This window comes from Mustela nigripes, chromosome 1 (genome assembly GCF_022355385.1).
Source record: "Mustela nigripes isolate SB6536 chromosome 1, MUSNIG.SB6536, whole genome shotgun sequence".
Taxonomy (NCBI): Eukaryota; Metazoa; Chordata; class Mammalia; order Carnivora; family Mustelidae; genus Mustela; species Mustela nigripes.
In genome coordinates this window covers 104,500,898-104,512,322 of record NC_081557.1, presented here as the reverse complement: position 1 = coordinate 104,512,322, position 11,425 = coordinate 104,500,898, and the positions used below count along the sequence as shown (strand labels likewise).

The following is an 11,425-nucleotide window of genomic DNA, read 5'->3' as shown; positions in this document are numbered from 1 at the left end:
GGCGGGACATGGAAACACACACTGTCTTCTCCAAGGCGCCAGTAGGTGGCGCAGCGGAGGTTTAAACCCCGTCCGCTTCCAAGGTCAACGTGCCTTCCAACACCAACGTTTAGTTACCAAACGTAGGCTTCCTAATTGCAGCCAGCGAGGATGGTTACCTTCCTCATACCTGGGGAGGGCATGTGTAAGAGAATTTTCTGCCACCTCCAAAAGGTGTGGTAGGAAAAGTTCAGAATTTTGAGTCAAATGACATAGGTTTGAATCACAGCTGAGCCATCTTGGCTGTTACCACTTGCAAAAAGGAAATGTATTGAACACCTAGCCCATGGGGTTCTGATGGGATTGAACTGGTCGGTACCTCGTAAAAGGCATGACTGCACATGGGGCTCCACAGCGATGTAAGGTAACTGGGGCTTCACAGACATGAAACTCAATTTCTGGGTCTACAGTTAGCATTTTCTAGAAACAGAAAGACCAATTTTTCTCTTAGAATATTAGCCAAAATACTACGCATGCATTATACATTTAATTGGCTCCCGTCGATCGGCCCTCCAGAGAGCGTGGTTTAGTCGTGGACTGGTGATACGCAGACACAGAAACGGAACCCAGAACCAGAGGCAGGATTCTGACTGTGAAAGAAATTGCCTTTTTGCGTAAAGCAGATTTGAATTCAAAACTCGATGTTGCAGCTTTTTAGACCTGTAGCCTTGGGCATGTTAATCTTCTCAAAATCTCATTTTCTCCCACATAAAACGCAAACAATAATACCGAGGTTTCCCAGGACAGCTTTAGGGCTACGTGAATCCCCAAATAAAAATACACGTCATGTTCGTCTCGTAATAGTTGCTCAATGAGCATCCATTCCTCGTGAGGGGGGGAGACACCTGAGATCATCCACGTTAGGCATCCAGCACTGGCCATGAGGAGAGTGAAGTCCTATACTTTCCTGTGTTTTATTTCTTGGAAGCAAAACTCTTGCCACTATGAGTCCTGATGAGAACATGGCAAAATGCCAAACATGGCTAGTAAGAAACCATCGATAATGTAGATTAATAGCAATTCTTGAAGAAATTGTTGCTATGCCACGAGGTACAGCACGTCACTGGCCATAGCAGTTTTGGCTAAATGCCCATCATAAAAGCCATGGTGGTGAGTGACTCCTTGACTAGTTTGGAAGCTCGACCACGAGGCAGACACGCTATACAATGTTTCACCCTCCCCTTCGGCACGGGCTGCATGGGTCTCTAATCCCACACGTCCAGGTGGCAGATTTCTCAGTTGCATAGACCATGGCCAGGAAGTCATGTAAAACACATACTCACCTTTGGTTTTATCTTGGGAAAGTGGACCAGTTTTCTCTTCGTCACGGAGGAGCTTTTATCGATAAATAAAGTTATGTTCTAAATCAGCTCTTGCTGTCGGTCTGTTCTGGGTGCGATCCACCCCCAACCCCGAAGTGGCTTTTCCCTATTGACTAACAGGGATCAAAGGACACTGGAACTGTGGATTCTTTGGTCAATCTGAAAGGCCAAAGCGCTTCTCCCCCAAACGCTGTGCCCCCAGTTTGAATGCTTGATAAACGCACTGTGCCTACAGGAGGTGATGCTCGCTGACGTGACCAGGTCGGTTGGTTGTAGCCTGATGACTTCCACGATGGATGTACTGCTGAATTACGCACGGACTGAATCCATCAATCAATTAATCAATTAACTAGTATGTTTGGGGGGTGTTTTCTCCGTTCTTATATTAATGGAAATGTAATGTTTTTAGGTATGTAATTCAAGTTGAATTCTTCTTATTCTTCCCTCTATGATGTAACTCAGAAAAAAACATCTTTTCTTCACCGTAGTCAAACCAACTCTGTGTGATGCTCTGCAAATGTTGTTAGCCGTCCTGTCGCCACAGCACAAACATGATGTTTCCTTTCCCTCCACGCTCAGCCTGCTAGACTCTTGCTGCTTGAGGAACATCTAGGATCAAGCATTGCCTCCTTCCTAAACTCATTCATTCATTCATTCATTCATTCATTAAATAAAAGCTTATTAATAAGCAAAGGCTAAGAGGCAGGCGCCATGCTGGACACTGGGGACAGTCCAAGGAGGGATGTTTGAGGACAGTGAGAGCACACTGTGGGTCAATGGGTGCACAGAAAAGGAAGACTGAACACAGCCAGAAGGCAGGATGTGGAGAGCAAAGACACACTCATGGAAACACAGACCGTAGTGGGACCAGCTGCTGCTTCTCTGTTCACAGACTGCTGGCTTCACCTTGACAGGACATTTCCCTCTGCCTGCTGGGACCCCACAGCCAACTCCACATATTCTCTGAAGGTCTGTGGTCTGTCAGCCCACTTCCCATGTATGTCCAAACCAAGAATCATTTCGTTGGGGGTTAATTAGAGTAGAATCATTATAAGGAACTTGGGGAATCTCATGGAATAGAATCTCAGGACAACCGTCCTGAGAAATGGGAAGATTCAGGCTCTCTGTCTCTCTGTCTTTCTCTCTATCTCTCCCTCTTGTTCTTAGTCTGAGCCTGAGTATTTGCTGGTTTTCCTTTTTCTGCAGACCAGCTTTGCTCTATGGATGATGTTTCCCTGTAAATCAGTCTGTGCAGGACTTTGAGGTCTAATGGTCTTAATTCTAGTTTCAAGCTTTGATGATCTTATAAATCTTGTCCCAACATGGGGACAGGAGGGCTGGAGGCAGAGAGCCACAGCCATACCTCTTTCCTTGCTTGAGGGGCCAAGTCTGGCTTTGCTTCTCGGGTGGACCAGCCAGGGCATTCTTGACCCCTAGTCCCTGAGGAATGGAAGCCCTCCTGTGGTCTCCAGCCTCACCCTGGGACCCGGATGAAAATTCTCTCCAGACACCTCCCTCCTCCTGGTTCCCTACCCACTTCCTACGTGACCAATCTAGATTACTTTCCTCCTGTGATTCTCTATTCTGTCATCGTAATACCTTAATCCTTTCCCTTCCTCACTCCCTTCTCCCTGACCTCCCTCGAGCTGCCGAGACGCTCCCCCACCCACCACCTGCTCACCGCTGGGTCACCTATGAGGGCTCCCACGCACCCGTCCCAAACTGTCCATGCCGCCAGCACACCACGTCCTGCCCGCTGTGTCAGACACGCTGATGTGACTGTAGTCATCCCGGGCTCTCACCGAGAGCAAGAAGAGGGAATCCACACTCACAGGTTCTGACACACTCGTTCTCCTGCTGGATCGGACGGACGACCGCGAGGCTTCGGGTCGGTGCTTGGATGGGAATAGACGCCTCGAATAGCCTCGAATACGCAGCCCGTCTGGAGGCGAGCCTCGGACCGGCCCAGCAGATCCTTCCAGCCCCACGCTTCCAGCAGCTACGTCCTTCCCCGTCCAGCCCCTTCTCGTGTTCTCCCGTCCCGGGCCGTCCAGCTCTCTCATCCTCTCACCCCCCGAGCTGACGGCACTCCCTGTAGCGCGGCCGTGCTCTGCATTTCCAAGGCCAGAGAAGTCAAGCCAGTTCTTGAACATCGTCCTGGGATTCAGCAGCACGGCACCGCGGGGCTGGACTTGCCCCAACATGGGCTGCAAGGCTGGTCCCTGGAGCTCGGTCTCTGCTCGGTGTCAGGGAACATGGGTTCCCGGCTGGTCAGTGCACACACACGCGCACACACACGCGCGCACTCCAGTCCTTCTGGAACGAGATGTCTTGGGGTAAAGGGCAGCAGGGAGCAGTGGCAGGTGGGTGGTCCCCCGTTGTCCTCGTCACTGAGGATAGTGGCGGGGGGGGGGGCGGGAGAGGCCAGGAGTCAGACACAGATACAAGAACCTTGGCCTTGGGGCTGTGGGGATTTTAAGCTGCTGGACTGAGCAAGAGTGGACTTGCCCTCTTTGAGGTGGTGCAGGTCGTGCACGGCATGGCGCCCGGCTCAGACCGAGTCCAAACTCAGCAAGATAGGGCTGTCCCTGCTGGTTTACTGCCCGTCGCTCTAGACAAAATCAGAGCATGGTCTTGGGAACCAGGAAGAACGAAATCAGCTCCTGACTCAGCTGTGTGCAGCGTGACCACAGCAGAGTCCCCGAGTCCCTCTAAATTTTCACTTCTGCCCCCGGCGGAAACAAGCCAACGGCGCAAGCCACCAGTAGGGGACTGAGGAAATGAAGCCAGGCTTTCGGAGAAAGTGGCCAATAGAAGAACAGCGCCTGTGCTAACCAGGAGGGGACGCCGCGGTGTTTCACGTGGGAAGAGTGAAGAGCACGGTGGCGAGATTCGCGGCCACTGATCTCACTTTAGGAGACGTAACGTGCTAATGTCTGCGTGTGTACGGGGCGGCTGGAGGGTTGCATTTGGGTGTGTTCGTTCTCCCTGGACTCTGCACTCCATGAGGACGGGGCTGTCACACCAGCCCCTGAGGAAAGGCACCAGCTGGTGGGGACAGGTGTGAGGAAAACTGACTTCTCACCGTGTTTTCTACCTTTCAGACGTGTGGCCACTTAGTACCCCTGCAAAAGCATAATCCAAATAAATTCAGGGAATTTATAAAATAAAGAAATGCTCAATTGCGACCAAAATACTGCCATGTATTAGAGTTCTGTCTTACAGTCTCCCACACGGTCTCTTCCGTGCTCACCGTTCTAAGGATGGTCTAAATGCTGACCATTCACAGATGTGTATCTCCTCTCTTTAAAAAACAAAATTGAGGTACGATCGACGGACCCCACTGGGTTTGTTTGAGGTGCATGAGGAAGGACTCCGCCTGTGTCCACACTGCGCACAGTCCCCACAGAGCAGTCCCTCGAGTTTCTGGGTCACCGTGTTTAAGTTCAGACTTACTCACTCATGGCCTCGTTGGGCATCTCACGGATGTTTCAAAACTTGGCAAACCTCAGCCATTCTTCTCCACTCTCACCTTTTCCTCACAAAGCTCTGTGTCTCCGAGCTGTCCCCGAGCCCAGCACATGCTGCCACGGTAGGTGACGTCTGTCCTCCTGCTCTAGGAAGCTCTCGGGGAATGGTGCGTGGTCTCTTTCCTCTTCTTTGAACCCCCTGCTGAGTCCTGCTGTCTTCCGTGCTCTCATCTGACTCTGCAGTGTGACCGCTTTTGCCTGAGCTGTGACCCCCTCCCCCGGTTCTCCAGCCTCCCCTCCAAACCTCCAGGGCCATCCCCTCAGAAGTCCTAACACGGCCCAGAGCCGGTGACCGTCCTGCTAGCCTACCGAAGACGTCGATGGTTTCCCCTCAGCACCCATTAGGTTGACGGTAGTACGCACGTGTGTGTGCTCCTTTGCATACATTCTTTCTCGCTGACTATGACCTTGATGAGGGTAGGGGCTGTGTCCGTTCACGCAGGGTCACGCAGGGTCCTACACCTACACCCCAGCACGGATTGGCCTGGCACGTGGAATATGGTGAGTGCACCGTCCTCATATGAACGGACCCGTCGGGGCGTGAACGAGCTCTTACTGTGTGGCAGGTGCCGTGCTGGCGCCTGACCTAGGGCCATGAGTCTCTCTTCGCAGCAGCATCTGCCCGTGGGCTTCAAGCATGGACAACTAGACAATGAGTACAAGAGGGTGTTTCCAGGTGTGCATGGACGTGAGCAGATCTGCTGCTAGGGCGGGCGGGAGGGCCCCCCGAGGGGCTGTCCGTGGAAGGAGGAGACGAAGAACAGGTTTGGTTTCCTGCACCTGACAGAGAAGCCTGTGAACAAGGTGGTCCGTGACAGTCCTAAGATTCTGTGTCACAGCGTTTTCTCGAGCCTGCCCTGCTTGGGGACAGCTGGCCCAGGTCTTCCTCCCAGGGTGTCTCAGGAATACACAGGATGTGTGGGAGGTGGAAACAGGGACACTGGCTGGTAGGACACCTATGGAGGGCACATGGCGCGTCCCCTACTGGTCCTGACAAGCCCATGGGGCGGCGGCCACCGTGGAGACCTGAATCCTAGCACACGGGCCCAGGATCTCGGCCTGCCTCCGATCTGGTCCCCACCGCACAGTCCCCACCGCACCCAAGGTCGTGGGGACAACTTGTTCTCAAAACAAACAAGATGTTGATACAACTGACCGATTCTCTTTATTAAATAACAAGTACATAGTCTATATACAGTAGCCGGGCTGGGCCACGAGCGCTCTCCCCTCCCCCGTGGAGGCCCCGCGGGACGCAGCCCCCGCTCAGCCAGCCGCTCGCCCCAATGCCCGACACCGTGGGAAGCAGCCGGCAAGTCAAGGATGTCGCCTGAGCGTCGTCCCCACGCATGGGAGAAACGGACCGTCTACGCTCGCGGGGACTCCAGGCAGGACTAGCAGCAGTGGCCGGAGCCCATGGGGGTGCTTCTTGGCCTCTCAGCAGTTTAGCCAGCTGCCACTCGCCAGGGTGTGGGTGACTTTCCTTGCGTTGGGGTCAAACTCCAACTGGGAAGCTCCGCTGAAGAAATAGTAAAATCCTGGAAATACAGAGGAGGGAACCCGTGAGATACTGTTGCAGATAAACCAGCTTGGCAACACCCAGAATGCAGAATGCCAGGCGATGAGAATTCTGGTGTTTATAAGGGTTTTACTGGGTGCCGGATTCCGGAAAGCGTTTGATGGGTTTGTTTTCTCACGTCTTCCTTCAACAGTCCCATGAGGGACGCGCATCTAAGTCCGCCCTGCAGATGGGTAGGGGGAGGGGTGTGCAGGCTGGCCCAAGGTCCCTCGCGGAGGACAGGCTGGTGACAGCACCGCCTTCCAGCTCTGTCCGACGGCGAAGCCAGGCTCCACTTACCATGGTATTCTTCTTCCAACCAGGCAAAATTCTCTGCTTCTTTGGAAACCATGAACTCTTTATTTTCTTTTTTCCCAACAGTCCTCCTCCCCTTTCCTTCCCTGAGGGTCCCTTCCAGACCCAGAAAAGCATGGAAACCCCTTGAGAACACCAGGGCCCTTCAAGGCTCGGCCATCCTGGTGCTCAGGACCAGTAAGGACCACCAATAAGGACCCACCAGCCTTCACTTCTCTCTCTTCGAGCAGGAAAAAGATACAACTGGTTTAAAACCCCAGGCGCAGGAAGAAGCAATGATTTGCAACTGACTGGCGTGGGCAGTGACTGACCACTTGGGGACATGTCCCTGGGAATCAGTAGTTATGGCAGGATAGGGTGAGGGAAACGTCGCCACACTGCTGGAGGGGACTTCTCTGCGCGCAGGGAGATCTGAGAGCTCAGGTCAGGACGCAGGGAAACAACCCTGAGCAGTTTGCTATTTTCTGTGCACACGGAACAGAGATGAGTGCCCACCAATCTCATCAATGTTTTCTAGAAGTCATCATAGACTTGGCACGGAATTGGTAAGTAGCAATTTGGGGGAAGAGAGGAAGGAGCTGCTTAGAGAAAACCTGTCATTACACAGGGCACCTGGGGGCTCCGTCACTTAAGCATCCGACTCTTGGTTTCGGCTCAGGTTGTGATCTCAGTCATGAGATCACGGCCCCCACTGGGCTCTGCGCTCAGCGCAGTGACTGCTTGGGATTCTCTCTCCCTCTGCCCTTCCCCCGCCTCAAGTAAATAAATAAGTCTTATAAAAAAAGAAAATTTGTCATTAGAAATTAATCCAATTGTCCCTCCGATACCCTAGAAAGTTCCCAGTGCCCCGTGACCAAACAAAAAGTATCTCCTCACCAAATGCTTCAAAAGCAGCGTCGACCTTCGTGTCCACCCCTGGGAAGTCTTCCGCTATTTGCCTGGGGAAGCCCGGCTCCATGGATTGTCTCTTCTCGTCAAATCTGCACCCAGTAAAAGAAACACAGCACGGCATTGCACGGAAGCCACGTGACTAGAAGCCCTAAGTCATGTCAGGTTTACTGTGGCATTCTAGTAAACTTTCCAAGTATCGTAAATGAACGTCAAGCCGGTGAGACACTACAGAAATATGGGACTTTAATGGGACTGCAAACACAGCTCTTAAAACTGTCTCTCCCCCAGAGAAGAGGCAACATCCGATGTCTCAGATGTCTGTTACCATACTTCTCGAGGCTGGATGGAAAGAACCTAATCATCTTTCTATCACAAAGGCTTGAAGGTACGGACAGATGAGTTGGCTCATTCATCTCAAATACGAATGTCAAGTTCTCTACCGTATGTGGCTTGTGTGTGTCCTCCCCACCCTGCACGTCTGGATTTCCTCCAGCAGCCTCCTAGGGAAGGGATGACGGAGACCAGGAAAGCACAGGGAATGTGTTGTGGGCTCGTTGGCTGGACCTTGGTTGGTCCTGCCAGTCGTCGGGCAGATGGCCCAGGCATCGGCGTCTGTGTGTCCTGGGTTCTGGCCGTAAACCCGGACCGCTGCTGCTCACTGGCCTCTTAACGACAGCACTACTGAACGGGTGCGGTCGGGGTGGCCCTGAAGCATCATATGGCGAAGCTGGAAGCATGAGACAAACACCCAGGGAGGCGGTGGGTGGACAGGAAAGGAATGCTAAAGTGTGGCCCGGATTCCCAAGGCTTCTTTTGAAACAAAACACAAGCCCATCTGCATTTGGAGTCCATCTGGGAAGCTCCACCGGGGGGTGGGACTTGAGGCAGGACTTGAAGAGGGCATGCACTGGCTGGAGGCAGGGGGCGGGTGGTGGTGGTGGTGCAGAGGTGAGAAGAGGCTGTTCAGGCACAGGGTGGTGTGGTCGCAGGGGAGCTCCGGCCTGCGGCTCCCGGGCTCAAGGTGGGACCGAGATAGAGGCCCCTGGGACCACCTAAGACCAGCGTTGCTGCCTTTGAAAGAGAGTCTGTCCTGGTCCTCCGTACTGGGGGTGGGGTGGGGCTGGGCTGCGAGTGACCTGGGGGTATCCTTGGAAGAGGATAATTTCCCTGCTGAGGCTCCATGCAAAGTCACCCCAACCCCGTCTTACCGCCAGTATTTGTCTCCTACGAAGAAATATGTTTTCTTCTTTTCTTTATCAAAAAGGGCCGCATCAATTTTCCCTACGGTTGCAGGAAAACCCAGGGTGCGGATGCCTTTTGGATAACCTGCTTGTGGCTCCGTTCCTCTCACGGCCCAGAACTGATTTCCTGTTAAGAAAAATCATTTGGAGTCTTGCTGAATTTATGACAGTTAAGCCTTCGAGTTTTAAAAATACTTGTCAGCACCTTTGATTTTCAGAGTAAGGATTTAATCCCCAGCTCAAAGTGGATTGTTCACAAAAATGTGTGGATTGAACAACTGAACACAAATGCAAAGAGGGAATTTACAACTCTGAGTGATTTATATCCCTACTTGCATTTTTATTATCTGTAAAATATAAATAAAATAACACCAGACCCAGTTGTTTCTTCAGAACTTCGAGTGATGAAGGAGACACAATTTGTCAGAGTAGAGAAAACTAAAGTTCTATTTAATTTTCCTGCAAAGGGGTTTATTTCAACGGGTTAGAAGAAATTAATGTTTCATAATTACCTTTAAAAAGGAAAACAGTGTCCTTGTTAGTGTCTTCATATGCGGCATCCAGGCCTGAAGGGAGCGATGGCCAAAACGAAGAGATCAAATAAAATCCAGGTTCAAGTGTCCTGAGGGATTTGCGCCAAAAATACCTAAAATATGTAGAAGAGGAAATGAAAATTGAGAAACAGACCTTCACCTTTAACGGGTTTTTCTCCCTGTGGTGCCTCATCCACCCGCCCCATCCCCTCAGCTGCTAGACTCGAGGGCGGGCAGCAATCAGGCAGGCTGTCAACGGGAAAAGATCCTTTCTTTCTCTTGGGACACTTGCCCCCGGCCTCCTGCCGAGGATTCTGGCGTAAGATCTTCCAGAGAGAAGGTGGCTACAGCCCATGCAAACCAGTGTGGGCATCACAACGCTGGTCACGTTTTCAGACGGACAGACTGGTGTGTGTGTATGTGTGCGTGTGGGTGTCAGTATTTCCAGAATGACTGTGGAAGTGTCTACATGCATCCTCGACTGTGGGTGGCGGCGGGGAGCCCGTGTGGTGAGGGAGACTGGCTCTTGGCTTCCCTCCCACGTGCGCAGCCTGAACGTGTTGTCACGGGCATAGTCTGCAGCTGTAGATTAGCTGGTTAAGGATAATGCCCTCCTGATGCTATCTTTAAAGGAAGCAAAGATAAAACTCTAATTCTGAAGTTCGACCTGAGCCTCTGGAAAAGTAAGCGTGGCTTATAGCGACTGGAGACAAGCACGAGAGGACAGGCATCAAATCAAGCCTTGGAAAACGAGTGGGAAGCTTTTGGGGAAACATGGAGGGTGAGTCACGAGAGCTCAGTGATTTCAAGTTCAGAGAAAATGCTTTGCTCTCAGAATTTAAAATCTCCATCAAGTCTCCGTTCTCCTTACTAAACACTGAACGTCAGAAGAGAGAGGAAATGGAATCTTCTGGTCTGACCTGTCCTTAAAGAAGAGGATTTCTCCCCTCAGGGTGCTGACTGCATCGAAGGACAAAGCGGGGTCGCACGCAGCTGGGGTCCCCGGTTCTGAAGGCACAGATTCCGTGGGCGCCACAGGGTCATCCGGGGAGCCAGGGGGAGATCCTGAAGGGAACAGATGTGGGGAGGCAAACAGAGGGACTGTGACGCTATCGTCCACGTGAGTGCTTTCCCAGCGCACTCAGGGGCTTAAGAGGTACTGCAAACGCGTCGTGCTGCGTTTTCAAGCTCTCCCGAGGACCGGCCCTGCAAAGCTCCGTGCCCGGTGTGTGCGGCCTCGCTCACCGTACAGGGACTGGATGCCGGCCACGTCATCTGGAGAAAGGCGGAAGCGGGCCAGGTCTGTGTGTGCCCTGTAGACAGGGTACATCAGAGCGCGGGGGTCGGCCGAGTGAAAGAGACCCAGGGAGTGGCCAAGTTCATGAGCAGCGACCAGGAATAAGTTGGTTCCTGTTTAAGAAATCATAAACAACGGTTACTTGGTACAAATCCATGGACGTCCTCACACAGGTCAGCTGTGTGTTCTCTCATTTTCTCCCTGGAGGCACATGGGGCTTCCTTTGCCTGGTGTGTGGTTAACAGGCCCACACTTCACGGCAGGCCAAGTGTTTTTCAAGGCTCTTTCTTGAAATCAGTCTTTGAGACAAAATATGCAGTCATGTCCCCACTCCACTCTCCTGTCTCAGGATCCTAGGGAGAGCCAGCTCCCTTTTCCTGTGCTCTGGAGGGGGCCCAAACCGCTTATGTAGCTCATCCATAAATGTTTCTCTTCATTTGTTAATGAAAAGCTAAACACTGTTTCAACATATTAGTGTTTGCCAGTCATGGCCTCGGTTATATGAATCACAATTTATTCATCTCAATTCTGGAATCCTGAGACAACCACGCTCCTACGATTCCCCATTGGAATGCTGCCTGCATAATTTTCCTCCCCAAGATTGTTACTATTAAGCACATTTTGAGTCTGGAAATATATATATATATATATATATATATATATATATATATATATTTTTTTTTTTTTTTTTTTTTAAGATTT

General features: G+C 51.7%; 1 protein-coding gene across 1 annotated transcript in view; it reads right to left on the bottom strand.

The window, feature by feature from the left end:
* Positions 1–6,148: 6,148 nt before the first annotated feature.
* The window catches only part of LOC132013257 (stromelysin-1), an 8,137-nt gene continuing 2,860 nt past the window's right edge, over positions 6,149–11,425 (bottom strand). The window contains exons 5-10 of the mRNA XM_059392960.1: positions 10,672–10,836; positions 10,347–10,491; positions 9,406–9,539; positions 8,861–9,020; positions 7,638–7,741; positions 6,149–6,426 (exon numbers count right to left, since the gene is read on the bottom strand). Of these exons, the coding sequence (XP_059248943.1) occupies positions 6,326–6,426; positions 7,638–7,741; positions 8,861–9,020; positions 9,406–9,539; positions 10,347–10,491; positions 10,672–10,836 (809 nt within the window). The 3' untranslated portion in view covers positions 6,149–6,325. The remainder of the gene's footprint in view (positions 6,427–7,637; positions 7,742–8,860; positions 9,021–9,405; positions 9,540–10,346; positions 10,492–10,671; positions 10,837–11,425) is intronic.